Below are 16,608 nucleotides of genomic sequence, written 5' to 3' on the forward strand. Positions count from 1 at the left end.
TTCAATCTGGGACCAGTCTTTCCTCCATGTCCTGAGTCACAGAACAGCGTAACTTTCACCCTCACAAAAAATAAATACACAACTGTACATTAAACGTCCAGTAATGATGAATGTATATAACATGGTATGATATCAATGCATTTAATATTCAAATGGCATGATATCATACATTGGTATGTATACTGTACATGCTACACAAATAGACCCCCACTTCTCAAACATAAATTGTGAGTGGTTATGGCATTATAGTACAGTATATTGATACTGCTCTCGTGCTCTCTGTACAGTGTGTAATTTAGGGAGCTTTAAGGTTAGGTCACCTCTGTACTCTACACTACATGTGTGAGATTCCTCATCAATCAAGAAGGCTTAAAGCAATATTATCTTCTCACACACACTCTGAAGCTGTGGTGAACTCCGGAGTGTGTGTGTGTACTTGTAATCCTTCACGTCGTGGAGACATGGATTTCCCTCCAAAGGACAAAAGCAGATTATGACATACTCTGGGACTTGAGACTGATGGTTGAGAGAGACTTGAGTAGGCGGAGGAGAGGAAAAGCAAGGGATGATGTGTGGAGTGTGTTGTATGGAGAGATGGTTGGAACAGAGGGATAGAGGGAGTGGAGATGGAGACAGCCCAGCTGTTCTGTCTGGACTACTTGCAGCATGCGCAATGAAAAACACTCTCCCTGAAATAAAGTGACTTCTGACACTATGGTTCCACAGGAAATAGCTCACAGTGATAAACTCATTGTATTTGTATACAGACACGTACACAGACGTACAGGCACATGAATGCAAGCTAATACACACACACTCTCACACACATATGTGCATACACATGCACACATATATATGCCTTCAAAGACCCCCGACAATCCTCTCTCTTCTCTCTATTACTTTCACACACACACACACACACACACACCTTACGACCTCGTCTTGGTTAACCAACGCGCACTGATCAGAGCAGAGTTTACACAGGACTGTTAGACATAACGGAGATGAGGGGGGAAGGAAAGAGACAGAGGGTTTCCTCTTCCTCTCAACCTCTGTCTGTCTGTCTGTCTGTCCCTCCCTCCCTCTGTCTCCCTCCCTCTCTCCATCCTTCTGTCTGTCCCTCCCTCTCTCCCTCCCTCTGTCTCCCTCCCTCTGTCTCCCTCCCTCTCTCCCTCCCTCTGTCTCCCTCCATCTCTCCCTCTGTCTCCCTTCATCCCTCTCTCCCCCCTCTGTCTCCCTCCCTCTCTCCCTCCCTCTCTCCCCCTGTCTCCCTCCATCCCTCTGTCTCCCTCCCTCTGTCTCCCTCCATCCCTCTTTCCCTCCCTCTGTCTCCCTGTCTACCTCCCTCCATTCCTCCCCCTCCCTCCCTCCCTCCCTCCCTCCCTCCCTCCCTCCCTCCCTCCCTCCCTTCCCTCCCTCCCTCCCTCCCTCCCTCCCTCCCTCCCTCCCTCCCTCCCTCCCTCCCTCCCTCCCTCCCTCCCTGCCTGCCTGCCTGCCTGCCTGCCTGCCTGCCTGCCTGCCTCCCTCCCTCCCTCCCTCTGTCTCCCTGCCTGCCTCCCTCCCTCCTTCCCTCTGTCTCCCTGCCTGCCTCCCTCCCTTTGTCTCCCTGTCTCCCTGTCTCCCTGCCTCCCGCTGTCTCCCTGTCTCCCTGCCTACCTCCCGCTGTCTCCCTGTCTCCCTGCCTACCTCCCGCTGTCTCCCTGTCTCCCTGCCTACCTCCCTCTGTCTCCCTGTCTCCCTGCCTACCTCCCTCTGTCTCCCTGTCTCCCTGCCTACCTCCCGCTGTCTCCCTGCCTGCCTCCCTCCATTCCTCCCTCTGTCTCCCTGCCTGCCTCCCTCCAGTCCTCCCTCTGTCTCCCTGCCTGCCTCCCTCCCTCTGTCTCCCTGTCTCCCTGCCTACCTCCCGCTGTCTCCCTGCCTGCCTCCCTCCTGTCCTCCCTCTGTCTCCCTGCCTGCCTCCCTCCAGTCCTCCCTCTGTCTCCCTGCCTGCCTCCCTCCAGTCCTTCCTCTGTCTCCCTGCCTGCCTCCCTCCCTTTGTCTCCCTGTCTCCCTGCCTGCCTCCCTCCCTCTGTCTCCCTGTCTCCCTGCCTCTCTCCCTCCCTCTGTATCCCTGCCTGCCTCCCCCCAATCCTCCCTCTGTCTCCCTGCCTGTCTCCCTGCCTGCCTGCCTCCCTCCATTCCTCCCTCTGTTTCCCTGCCTGCCTCCCTCCAGCACTCCCTCTGTCTCCCTGCCTGTCTCCCTGCCTGCCTGCCTCCCTCCAGTCCTCCCTCTGTCTCCCTGCCCGTCTCCCTGCCTGCCTGCCTGCCTCCCTCCCTTTGTCTCCCTGTCTCCCTGCCTGCCTCCCTCCCTTTGTCCCTGTCTCCCTGCCTGCCTCCCTCCCTCTGTCTCCCTGCCTTCCTCCCTCCTCCCTCTGTCTCCCTCCAGTCCCCCCTCTTTCTCCCTGCCCTTCTCCCTCCATTCCTCCCTCTGTCTCCCTGCCTTCCTCCCTCCATTCCTCCCTCTGTCTTCCTGCCTGCCTGCCTCTCTCCATTCCTCCCTCTGTCTCCCTGCCAGCCTCCCTCCGGTCCTCCCTCCGTCTCTCTGCCTGCCTTCCTCCCTCCATTCCTCCCTGTGTCCTGCAGTACTCCCCATCAAAGACCTTGTACTGTCCATTGAGGGAGGCTTGCGGGGCTCATCCAGTCTCTATGATCAGACCTTCCATCTCTCTCTGTCTCCCCTCTCTTCCTACCCCCTCCATCCTTCCCACTCCCTCCCTTCCTCAATCCCCCACTCACCATCGAAGACTTTGTACTGTCCATTGAGGGAGGCTTGCAGGGCCCGTCCAGCGTCTCTGATCAGGCCCTCCATCTCTGTGCGACTCAGATTGGATAGGCTGTCCTCCATGACACTGGTGCAACACGTGTAGCCCTGGGGACAGATCCTCAGGTGCTCTCCTAGAGGAGGGAGAGACAGGAGAGAGTAGTTTAGGAAAACCTTAACTCTAGCCTTGAAATGAATGCACGCTCTTTGAAGTAGTTACGGACGTAGTTGACATATTATTAACTGGGTGGTTCGAGCTCTGCATACTGATTACCTGACAACCGTGGTATATTAGACCGTATACCACACGTATGACAAAACATACAGTGAGGGGGAAAGTATTTGATCCCCTGCTGATTTTGTATGTTTGCCCACTGACAAAGAAATGATCAGTCTATAATTTTAATGGTAGGTTTATTTGAACAGTGAGAGACAGAATAACAACAACAAAATCCAGAAAAACACATGTCAGACATGTTATAAATTGATTTGCATTTTAATGAGGGAAATAAGTATTTGACCCCTCTGCAAAACATGATTTAGTACTTGGTGGCAAAACCCTTGTTGGCAATCACAGAGGTCAGACGTTTCTTGTAGTTGGCCACCAAGTTTGCCCACATCTCAGGAGGGATTTTGTCCCACTCCTATTTGCAGATCTTCTCCAAGTCATTAAGGTTTCGAGGCTGACGTTTGGCAACTGGAACCTTCAGCTCCCTCCACAGATTTGCTATGGGATTAAGGTCTGGAGACTGGCTAGGCCACCCCAGGACCTTAATGTGCTTCTTCTTGAGCCACTCCTTTGTTGCCTTGGCCGTGTGTTTTGGGTCATTGTCATGCTGGAATACCCATCCACGACCCATTTTCAATGCCCTGGCTGGGGGAAGGAGGTTCTCACCCAAGATTTGGCGGTACATGGCCCCGTTCATCGTCCCTTTGATGCGATGAAGTTGTCCTGTCCCCTTAGCAGAAAAACACCCCCAAAGCATAATGTTTCCACCTCCATGTTTGACAGTGGGGATGGTGTTCTTGGGGTCATAGGCAGCATACCTCCACCTCCAAACACAGCGAGTTGAGTTGATGACAAAGAGCCCATTTTGAGCCCATTTTGGTCTCATCTGACCACAACACTTTCACCCAGTTGTCCTCTGAATCATTCAGATGTTCATTGGCAAACTTCAGAAAGGCATGTATATGTGCTTTCTTGAGCAGGGGGACTTTGCGGGATTTCAGTCCTTCACGGCGTAATGTGTTATCAATTTTTTTCTTGGTGACTATGATCCCTGCTGCCTTGAGATCATTGATAAGATCCTCCCGTGTAGTTCTGGGCTGATTCCTCACCGTTCTCATGATCATTGTAACTCCACGAGGTGAGATCTTGCATGGAGCCCCAGGCAGAGGGAGATTGACAGTTCTATTGTGTTTCTTCCATTTGCGAATAATCGCACCAACTGTTGTCACCTTCTCACCAAGCTGCTTGGCGATGGTCTTGTAGCCCATTCCAGCCTTGTGTAGTACTACAATCTTGTCCCTGACATCCTTGGAGAGCTCTTTGATCTTGGCCATGGTGGAGAGTTTGGAATCTGATTGATTGATTGCTTCTGTGGACAGGTGTATTTTATACAGGTAACAAACTGAGATTAGGAGCACTCCCTTTAAGAGTGTGCTCCTAATCTCAGCTCGTTACCTGTATAAAAAACTGGGAGCCAGAAATCTTTCTGATTGAGAGGGGGTCAAATAATTATTTCTCTCATTAAAATGCAAATCAATTTATAACATTTTTGACATGCATTTTTCTGGATTTTGTTGTTGTTATTCTGTCTCTCACTGTTCAATTAAACCTACCATTAAAATTATAGACTGATCATTTCTTTGTCAGTGGGCAAACGTACAAAATCAGCAGGGGATCAAATACTTTTTTCCCTCACTGTACATTTTTACTGCTCTAATTAAGATGGTAACCAGTTTATTATAGCAATAAGGCACCTCGGGGGTTTGAAGTATATGGCCAATATACGATGGCTAAGAACTGTATCCAGGCACTCCATGTTGCGTCTTGGATAAGAACAGCCATTAGCCGTGGAATATTGGTCATATACCACACCCCCTCAGGCCTTGTTGCTTAATTATACACCTTGTTGCTATTTGGCATTAGGCAATAAACCTTCTGCAAACATTCACACATAGGCCTCACACAGTGTGGAGATGGGGAACAGTTATCAGCCAATTAAAAATCAAGTTAATATTTTAACGATTCAACAGAATAGATTCTGAAGAGATCCTTTACCGCATTCCAAACATCTTCACGTCTACCCACACACACAATAAGCGTACAGTCAGATGGAGCCAACGTCCTTACACTGTTTAATTACATTCCCCTTTTTAAGAGGCAGTATTAAGCTTCTGACACACACACTATCTCTCTCGCTCTCGCACACACATACTTTGATGGCTGCTCGATCCTTGCCACGGTGAAATGGAGAGCGTGGGCTGTAACTAACAAAGAAAAACATTTGTATACAGATCATAATGCGGCGTTCTCTCTAGGGGAGAGAGAGGTCCGACTGCAGACTGACCAACTCTGAAATTACTGGACATCTTATTCAATGTCCTTTCAAAAGGGAATGTTCTAGAACTCAGTGTGTAGAAAGAACACTATACACACGTATGAACACACACACACACGTACACACACACGTACACACACACACACACACACGCACACACACAAACACACACACGTACACACACACACACACACACACACACACACACACACACACACACACACACACACACACACACACACACACACACACACACACACACACACACACACACACACACACACAGAGTGACAGTGCTATGATTGTACTGCTCCGGGACTAGGATAGAGACTGCTTGTCGATTGCGTACCAACTGGCTGCACAGTGATCAATGATAGTCTATTCCACAACGTTACACAGTGAATAGGATGTTGTGCACATTATAATCACATGGTGTGTCTTCAGAAGGGTGTGTATGTTCACCCACTGAGGGGAATGTGGAGGAGAATAAAATACCAACTGTTTTACTGATCAAAGATATTCATCTGCTGTACTGAACCTCAACTGTTAAAGCCAAACATTTTGCCCTCATTTAACTGTAGCCTGCCATTAATCGATATGTGTATGTGTTTTTTTTTGGACAGTTGTGTCTGCGTGTGGTGTGCACTGCATCGATCTATGTGTGGGGGTCCTTGAGTTTGACTTGTGTGTCCATGTGAGTGAATGTGTTGGCAAGTATATGTCATTGAGTATCTGTGTGTGTGTGTGTGTGTGTGTGTGTGTGTGTGTGTGTGTGTGTGTGTGTGTGTGTGTGTGTGTGTGTGTGTGTGTGTGTGTGTGTGTGTGTGTGTGTGTGTGTGTGCGCGCGTGCGCGTGTGTGTGTGTGTGTGTTGTTGTTGCCACAGTGTGTGTGTAAATAGTGCTGAAGTGACTCATCAGTCCTTTGTCAGTGTGTCTACTAGCCAGGATTGTCAATTTGAGGGAGAGGAGAACAGGTCAATGTGGACGGTACAGGGACATTGAGCAGCCCTGATCTCACCATGTCACTGCAATTACATCAAGACCACAACAGACTCATACACTCATCTCTCTGACACATGAGTGTGTGAAGGGAAGGTTGTGTGTGGTGGTGGTGGTGGTGGTGGTGGTGGTGGTGGTGGTGGTGGTGGTGGTGGTGGTGGTGGTGGTGGGGCTGGTGGTGGTGGTGGTGGTGGTGGTGGTGGTGGTGGTGGTGGTGGTGGTGGTGGTGGTGGTGGTGGTGGTGGTGGTGGGGCTGGTGGTGGTGGTGGTGGTGGTGGTGGTGGGGGTGGTGGTGGTGGTGGTGGTGGTGGTGGTGGTGGTGGTGGTGGTGGTGGTGGTGGGGCTGGTGGTGGCCAGCCATCTCTTCCAGCTCAGTGTGCCTGCTACCTGCTGTATGAAGGACATCTGAGCTAAGTAAGTTGGAACACTGATACACACACACACACACGCACACTGGGTCTGATAAGCAGAGACTGCTTGTCGATTGAGTAACACCTGGCTGCACACTGATCAATGATAGTCTATTACACAATGTCACACAGTGAGTATGACTTAGTGAACACACAGAGTGTTAGTTATAGTGATTTTCTTTCAGGCATCCAATAGTGTCCATTTAGAATCACATGGTGTGTCTTCAGAAGGGTGTGTATGTTTACACAACCGCCTTCTAGAAGGGTGTGTATGTTTACACAACCGCCTTCTAGAAGGGTGTGTATGTTTAGGGAGAATACAGTTTTTTACAATCACTTGGCACTAATTTCAGAACCTTGATGTAATTTTTCAAAACTCTAGACACAAAACTCACAACCAATGATCAAAATGCAAATTGTTCAAAACTCTTAACACTTTTTCCAATTGCTTGGATACAATACACATAAAGCTAAGATCATTTGTTCATTGAACTAAAATCACCTGTTCAAAATGACATAACTTAACATCAAAGTATTACCATTTCTAAATGCAAGTCACACATTATATCTGAGATGACTGTCTATTAATTTCATTACCATGATCTAACTATCAATTGATACAACTGCTCAATATGATAAGTAACTGTTGCATTACTCTTAATGCATAGTTTTATGGAAACTGACAAACAATATTCCATGTTTAGATCATGAAAGTTTCAGGATAACGAGAACCATTGACACCAATTACCGTGGAACATGAACCAATTGGACTACATTATCTATGGATGTAATATTTCATCATCATTCTTTATCACTGTTTCTATGGTCCCATGTACCACTTTTCCAGACCATGTTTTCAGATTTGACATTACTGTACACTCACCGGCCACTTTATTAGGTACACCTATCTAGTACTGGGTAGGACCCCCTTTTGCCTCCACAACAGCCTGAATTATTCACGGTGTTGTACGTTAAGAGATGCCCTACTGCACACCACTGTTTTAAACAGCTGTTATTTTAGCATTTGTGGCCTTTCTGTTAGCTTGAATGAGTCTGGACATTCTCCTCTGACCTCTCTCATTAACAAGGTGTTTTGCCCACAGAACTGCCGCTCACTGAATGTGTTTTGTTTATCGCACCATTCTCTGTAAACTCTAGAGACTGTAGTGTGTAAAAATCCCAGGAAGGCAGCTGTTTCTGAGATGCTGGAATCACCATGTGTGGCATCAACAATCATACCACGGTCAAAGTTGCTTAGATTACTCATCTTGCCCATTCTAATGTTTGGTCGAACAACATCTAAAGATCTCTACTCTATACACTCTATATATTGAGTTGCAGGCAGCCACATGATTCGCTGTTCGAATGTAACCTTCCTTGATGAGCTAAATCAGGTCTGTAGAGCTGATGGCATGACCTATGTCATTGTGTGGGATAATGTCAGGTTCCACCATGCTAAAATGGTGCAAGCATGGTTTCAGGCACATCCACAATTTACCACCCTGTACTTACCCCCAAACTCTCCTTTCCTTAACCTGATTGAAGAATTTGTCTCCACATGGTGGTGGAAGGTATATGATAGGCGCCCTCACGAACAAGGCGCCCTTCTCCAGGCCATGGATGACGCATGCAATGACATCACGGCAGACCAGTATCAGACCAGCTAATGAAAACATCCATTGTGATGTGGATGAGAACCTGTGGCCAAATCCACAAGACAGGGTTGAGGGAAATATAGAAGTACAGTAATCAATCTTTTGTATTGATTTTTACAGTAAGCCAGATGAGGAACACTGCAGTGATGTTTTACTGTAAGCCAGGTGAGGAACACTGCAGTGATGTTTTACAGTAAGCCAGGTGAGGAACACTGCAGTGATGTTTTACAGTAAGCCAGGTGAGGAACACTGCAGTGATGTTTTACAGTAAGCCAGGTGAGGAACACTGCAGTGATGTTTTACAGTAAGCCAGGTGAGGAACACTGCAGTGATGTTTTACAGTAAGCCAGGTGAGGAACCTACAGTTGACCTTTAACTGTTTTTTATTTTTTTGTTGCTAATTATTTTTGCTTTGATTCAAAGAAACCTATGTTGTGATTTTACTGTATTTCATCCATACATTTCATATTTTGTTCAATGATTCCACTGTGTCTGTATTATTCTCTCTACTAGTTATTTTACAGTGATGTATTTACGTATAGTAGGATAATGAAACATGTATCACATATTTTGTACTACAATATTTAATGATTGTACGAACAACGACACAGTGAAACTATTGGTATCTTGTGTGTGGGTGATCTAAATGAATGTTCCTATGGTATTTCACGATAAATTAGTTATTTGAACCAATGATTCTGCAAGTGCAAGGTTTCTTTAACTATATGAATGCACAATGCAATGATTTGAACATTGGACAGCCTGTAGCCTGTAAGTGACGACCGTTTTGAGTTTTGTGTCTAGAGTTTTGAAAAATGACCACAAGGTTCTGAAATTAGTGCCAAGGTGATTGTTAAAAACTGTAAAAGCCCAAGAGTTTTACTGATCAAAGATATTAATCTGCTGTGCTGAACCTCAACTGTTAAAGCCAAACATTTTGCCCTCATTTAACTGTAGCCTGCCATAAGTCGATATGTGTGTGTGGGGGTGTTTGTACAGTTGTGTCTGTGTGTGCACTGCATCAATCAATGTGTGTGTGTGTGTGTGTGTGTGTGTGTGTGTGTGTGTGTGTGTGTGTGTGTGTGTGTGTGTGTGTGTGTGTGTGTGTGTGTGTGTGTGTGTGTGTGTGTGTGTGTGTGTGTGTGTGTGTGTTTGACCCAGCCAAAACACTTTCAATCAGACGATAAAGCAGATTGAGGAAGCAGCGTTCTTTAACGGTCCTCTCCGTCCCCTCCTCGTCAGTCATCACTCACACCCCATTTCCTTCACAGAGAACACTGGCAATCACAACCGTCTTCTAACTGAAGAACACATCATATTACTCTAGTGGAAACACCTTTCAGATGAGAGGTATCGATAGTCTACTCTCTTGTAATATTATCCTATGAACATCATTACCTTTCAGAGCACATTGAGAGTTGGAGGTGTTGGTAGAGTTCTCTGTTAGTTGGTAGGTCATGTTATTTTGGAGGCTGCGGTATTAGTCTTTCAGAATGCACAGGGGAAATGAGAAAAGGGCATACGGTATGACTCAGAAAAGGAGGGTTCCAAAGGAACTGACTTTCCTTCTTAATTATTTATAGGTTTGGAGGAATAATCACAAAGATGTTGTGCCACATGTGTACATTATTTATGTTTCGAGTAACAACAAAAACAAAACGAACACACACACACACACTGCTGAAAGGCTGCAGCTCCAGCCAGGTCACCCATGAAACAAATCAGTATTCCACGTCCGTGCATGTCTGAGGACGTTGGGAGATTACGTGGAAACTGGCCACCAGGTGCAACAGTGAGTCCTGCTACCGGCAGGTTCGGCATGGTGGCAGCACTTTTACTTTATGTGTTTGTTTAAAATGTCACTGGAAATAATTGCATCTGCAATCTAGATGAAATAATAGTATATTTTCAGCAACTTCTCAGTCATGCAAAAACTTTTGATGGCACCCAGCACCCAGGAAGGAATGTTATATACCAAACTTTCATGGCATCTTGGCACAAACCAAAACGATCATCGAAAGCCAGTCTGAAATCTCGAATTAATGGTGGAGATCTTATAATAACTCTATGCCTTCTCTTATCGGGTGATATCCATCAATGCCCTGGACCTCACTTTATCACGAACCCCATCAAACGGCCTATGTACCCATCCTCCTCTTGCGAACGGTGGATAAAGAGTAACAGCAAATTGTGGTATGTTTGGAACGCGCGCAGTGGATTCATCTAAAATGCAGCGATTCTAGCTTTGGACATGGGGTCAATGAAGCTTACCGTTGCTGTCGGTGTGCTGCACCCGCGGGGTGCGTGAGCATTGAAGGTGGAGTGGGACCAGAGGTCTTACCGAGGGTGGAGAGTGCACCGGAGGAGGAGGGGGTCCCCAGCGGAGCGGAGGCCACCAGAGGCGAGTGACGGGGGACACGGTGGTGAGGACGATGGAGTGGCACTTGGGGAGGGGTGCTCCATGGCAGCAGAGAGGCCACCGGAGGCGAGTGACGGGGGACACGGTGGTGAGGACGATGGAGTAGCACCTGGGGAGGGGTGCTCCATGGCAGCAGAGAGGCCACCAGAGGCGAGTGACGGGGGACACGGTGGTGAGGACGATGGAGTAGCACCTGGGGAGGGGTGCTCCATGGCAGCAGAGAGGCCACCGGAGGCGAGTGACGGGGGACACGGTGGTGAGGACGATGGAGTAGCACCTGGGGAGGGGTGCTCCATGGCAGCAGAGAGGCCACCGGAGGCAGTGCAGTGGGAAGATGGCAGTGCAGTGGGAGGTGAGTTACAAGTGGATCGGGAATTCAGTGAGGTCTTTGGGTAGAAGGGCTTACATTTTGTGCACTTAAACGTCAGAAGCCTACTACCGAAGATCGATGAGATACGCCTGTTGGTTTGCAAATCGGAGGGGGGTGTCTTCTGATTTACTGAGGCATGGTTGGATTAATCTGTTTGTGACTGTTCATCTGTTTGTAATTACTCTGTTGTCCGGAAGGATCGGAATCAGAACGGTGGGGGGAATATGTGCGTTTGTAAGATCAGACATTGCTTTTAACGTCAGATCAGATTTAAACACTGATCTGGAGATTGTCTGGCTGGATATCTGCCTTCCCAATACAAGACAATTCTGTTGGGGGTGTGATACAGGCCGCCCAATCAGAATGCATTCTATGAAGGTCTTGAAATTGTTTTGTCAAACTGTAATTATTCCCTGTTGAAGGAAATCATTTTGTCGGGGGATTTCAATACTGATGTCTACAAAAAGAATAGCCCAACCCACAATGTATTTATGCACTTTTGTAGATCACTTGCTCTGACCCAAATGATAAAAGATCCCACCAGGATATTGTTTCAGTATGATATGTTAGATAAAGGAATAAAGACAGACACCAATGTCAGGTTCAATAGCCTTGTTTGTGCATTGTACAAATCCCTACAACTGGAGTCCGGGGAACAGTCCGGCTAGTCGATTACCTATCAACTAGACTCCGTAACATCGTCCTTTTCAATAGAAAGTGCAAACATCAAGGCATAACATAACATTTTTAACAGTCAGGTCATAACAATAGAAAAAGCATTACATTTTATTTTTTACTTCAGTTGTCATCTTCCTTTTTTAATTTCAATTTAATTATTTAAGAAAAAATATAGATTTTAATTAACCGAGGGCAAGTTAACAATCCCTTGCTTACAGAGTAAGCCTGTCCGGTGGCTTGCACAGCCGACCCACCCGTGAGTAAGTATTGGCTCTGACAGGGGTAGGATTAGGGGCACGAGCTGGAGAGCTTGGTGGGGTAGAAGCCTCGCCTTCAGTTGGCCCATGTCTCCATTCTGCACCCTTTACCCTTAGGCCTGGACTGTGATCCAGCTCATCTAGGTGAGTGTATGGCGTGTTCTGGTTTGTCTGCTCTGCTACGCGCAGATCCACCCGATTGCGACGATAGAGGGAGCCACCAACATCCACCAGGTAAGAACGTGGTGCAAATCTCTGCAGGCATGTGCCCAGCCTCCAAAGTCCTGTGTGGTCTCCCGGCAGCGGTTTCATCCTTATCGTTTCACCCACCTCCAGCTCTGGTAGGTCTCGAGCAGTCCGGTCGTAGAAGCACTTAGCGAGGTGCTTTCTGTGACGCAGTTTGTCCGTGACGCCAACCATGACGCAGGGCTCAAGTAGCTTGTTAGCTATGGGGGTGGTAGTCTTCAGACGTCTGGACAGAAGGCGTTGTGCTGGGCTGCTGTCCATGTTTTTGGTGGGTGTGTTCCTCCACTGTAAGATCGCTTTCCATGGGTCGTTGCTGTCGCGCAAGGCCCTGCTTAACAGGTTTTTTGCAATCTTGACAGCTGATTCTGCCTTGCCATTTGCTTTTGGGTGTCTTGGAGAGGAGGTCACGTGGTCAAACTCCCATTCTGAGACTAAACGCTTGAACTGTGCAGTGAATTGTGGGCCATTGTCCGTGATTACCTTGTCAGGCTGACCTTGCCTTGCAAACTGCGCCTTGCAGCGCTTTATGACCGTCTCTGCAGACAAGTCAGGGAGCAGTTCAATTTCCCAAAAGTCAGAGTAGTGATCAACGATGAGAAGATAGTCCTTTTGTCTGTGGCTGAATAAGTCCATGCTGACGATTTGCCAGGCCCTTGTGGGCAGTTCATGTGACATCATGGTTTCCTTTTGCTGTTCATGAGCGTACTCGTTGAATGTTGTACAGTTGCTGACAAAGTCTTTAATTTCTGCTTGCATGTTTGGCCAGTATAATGTTTCACGAGCCTGGCGGTAGCATGCATCACCTCCAACGTGACTGGAGTGTATGCGGGTAAGCATCTCTGGAAGTAGTGATTTGGGAATAATGACCTTCTGACCTCTGAACAAGACGCCATTTTGCACGCTGATCTCATCTCGAAAGGTCCAGTATTCTCTCACTGTGAAAGGTGTCTCCTCTTTCAGGTATGGCCAACCTGCGAGAGCCATGGACTTCAGTGACTGTAGGCGTTCGTCCTTGTCAGTGTGTTGCCTTATCTGGGCTAGGCGGTGATCTGTGACGTTTAAGTAGTCTGCCTGATTGATCTGTTGAACATCTTGTTGTTCCTGCTGTAGCGAACAGATGGCCTGCCGCTGATAGACAGTGCCTCTGCCTGTACATTGTGTTGTTTCCCTGCTCAGTGTGTCGCTGATGTACATCTCTGGTCCTGGCTTGTAAATGACCTTCAGGCTGTAGTTTTGCAGAGTCAGGAGCATGCTTTGAAGCCTCTTGGGCGCGTTGAGGAGAGGTTTACTGAATATGGCAATGAGTGGTTTGTGGTCAGTTTCAGCGATGACCAGGTCTCGCCCATATAAGTAGTGATGGAATCGCTGGCAGGAGAAGACAATGCTGAGGCACTCTTTCTCAATTTGTGCATAGTTTTGTTCGGTGGGGGTGAGCGCTCTCGAGGCAAACGCAACGGGCTGGCCTTCCTGCATAAGGCAGCATCCAAGTCCCCTTTGGCTGGAGTCGCTCTGGATTGTGACAGGCCTCATTACGTCGTAGTAGCGCAACACTGGCATGGATGAAGCCAGAGATTTCATCTCCTGCACTGCGGCCTCGTGCTTGGGTAGCCAGTGCCATGGTGTGTCTTTGTCCAGCAACCGGAACAGAGGCTCACAGACTGCTGATAGGTGTGGCATGAACTTTGCAAGATAGTTTGCAAAGCCGATGAGACGCTGTACTCCTTTTGCATCAGACGGGTTTGGCATGTCGAGGATCGCTCTGACCTTGTCTGGGTCCGGCTTCAGGCCTTTTGTCGAGAGAATGTGGCCATGGAAGTGGACGTCTTTCACCTTGAACTGCAGCTTCTTCAGGCCAAGGCGAAGCTTAACTGATCGGCAGTGCTCCATCAGTGCCAGGAGCTTCACATCGTGGTCGCGTACTGCTTCTTCGTCTGTGTCACCACAGCCTACGATCAGGACATCATCGGCGATGGGGTCAATGCCCTTGAGCCCAGCCAGTAGCTTGTGCTGCTTACGTTGGTATATCTCAGGCGCCACTGAGACTCCAAACGGGAGCTTGAGCCAGCGTTTCCGACCCCAGGGGGTCCAGAAGGTAGTCATGAAGCTGCTTTCTTCATCCAGCTTGCATTGAAGGAATGCATCTCGGGCATCCACCAAGGTGAAAATCCTGGCCTTGGGAAGCTTATAGAGGACATCCTCTAGTGTCGGCATGATGTAGTGGGATCGTTTCAGTGCTTGGTTCAGATGCTTTGGGTCAATGCAGACCCTCAGCTTCTCTGTTTTTTTCACTATGACCATATTGCGGATCCAGTCAGTTGGTTCAGTCATAGATGTCATGTGGCCATCTGTCTCCTACTTGTCCAGCTGGGCCTTCACAGCCACTTTCATTGCAATGGGCACATTGCGAGGAGCACACTGGACTGGAGTGATGCTCTCATCCACTTCAAAGTGTATCTCCCCAGGCACTGATTCAATGGGCATGTTGAATACATCGTCATATCTGCTGAGTAGCTGTTCTTTGGACAGGGGTCCATGCTGGACATGATCCACAATGTGCAGGTCATTTGGTACAGTGAACTGCATCAGTCCCAGGCGTTCGCATGTAGAGCCTGAGAGGAGAGGATGTTGACTGGTTTTTACAATCTCAAACTCCAGCTTGTGTTTGCGTCCCCGAATAACACATTCGGTCTAAAAGGTGCCCATAGAGCTCATTAGCTCTCCTGAGTAGAGCTTTAGTCTAGTATCGCTGGGCAATAGATGTGTGTCAGGTGCCAGATTGATTTTGTCTTTGTAGCTCATTACGTTGCATGTAGCACCAGAATCCAGTTGACATTGTTGTTGCTTGTTGTGTAATCGTAATGTCACAAACCATTTCTTCCCTCTTGAGTGTACAGCCCCAATGGATTCATGCATGTAAATGTCACTTTCACTTTTCAGCTCTGAACATTGAGTGACATCAACACAGTGAATCTTGCCCTCACTCACCCTTCTTTTGCTTTTGAGACACACTTTTGCAAAATGATTATTAGTTCCACAAGCTCTGCATGGTTTTCCGTAGGCAGGGCAGTGCTCTTTGCCACGGTTGTGTGTATTCCCACAGTATTTACATGCTATGGGGCTCTTTGTGTTCACCGTTCGTGGTGTATTACTCTGCCTCGATTGGTTTTGTCGGAATGTCTGACTGGCAACAGCGTGAACGGTATCAACGTCAGAGCGTGGGGTTTCCATTTCCATTGCTCTCATTCTCATGTCAGTGACTTCAGCAGTGCGGCACATTTCAATGGCAGTTACTAATGTTAAGTCTCTCTCTCTCAGTAGACGCCGGCGTGTATCCTCATTTGCAATTCCCAGCACTATTTTGTCACGAATCAATTCATCTTTCAATCCCCTGTATTCACAAGTGGCGGATTTCTCTCTCAAACGGGTTACAAAGTTGTGTACTGACTCACCCTCTTCCTGTTTACAGCTTCCGAAAACGAACCGCTCATAAATTACGTTTCTGGCGGGTTTGAAGTAATTCTCCAATGCATCCAATATAGCCTTTGCATCACACTGTTGTCGTGCTGTGAGGGTGAGATTGTGCCGGTAGATATGCCTGCATTCGCTGCCCATTAAACTCCTCAGAGTTGCAGCTTGTACCTCGTTGGGTTTCTCATGTAGACCGGTCGCCAGCGCATAGTCCTCGAATTCATCCCTGAAGTTGTCCCAATTAGTATTCCAGTCCCCTGTGAGAACCATGGGATTTGGTGGCGGAATGTTCGCTGCCATAGCAATGGAATATGAGATTTCTTTGCCTTCAGTCATCGACGTAGGTAGTGATGCTAGCTAGCCAGCTAACAACGAGTTGATCAGTGTTGTGAGTAGGAAACGGCGTGTGTTCGCATATGGAACGTAACTGCGCCTATACTGTACTTAGCTACAAAAATAACAAACGTGTGTTTTCCGAGCCACTTCTGTTACCATGTTTCAGTATGATATGTTAGATAAAGGAATAAAGACAGACACCAATGTCAGGTTCAATAGCCTTGTTTGTGCATTGTACAAATCCCTACAACTGGAGTCCGGGGAACAGTCCGGCTAGTCGATTACCTATCAACTAGACTCCGTAACAGATATGTGAAACATTGCAAAGTACGATTGACTAAATATTGGTGTCTGATAAATCTAAAATATCGCAGAGTGGAGTAATAGTCTATGGAATCAGAGATCA

The 16,608-nt window shown here is 47.6% G+C and overlaps 1 protein-coding gene across 1 annotated transcript in view; it reads right to left on the minus strand.

Annotated features, from left to right (window-relative positions):
- The window catches only part of LOC109871562 (glypican-1-like), a 146,241-nt gene that overhangs the window by 70,893 nt on the left and 58,740 nt on the right, over positions 1-16,608 (minus strand). Inside the window, exon 3 of the mRNA XM_031806690.1 lies at positions 2,776-2,934. Within this exon, the coding sequence (XP_031662550.1) occupies positions 2,776-2,934 (159 nt within the window). The remainder of the gene's footprint in view (positions 1-2,775; positions 2,935-16,608) is intronic.

Source organism: Oncorhynchus kisutch, linkage group LG27 (assembly GCF_002021735.2).
Source record: "Oncorhynchus kisutch isolate 150728-3 linkage group LG27, Okis_V2, whole genome shotgun sequence".
Classification (NCBI taxonomy): Eukaryota; Metazoa; Chordata; class Actinopteri; order Salmoniformes; family Salmonidae; genus Oncorhynchus; species Oncorhynchus kisutch.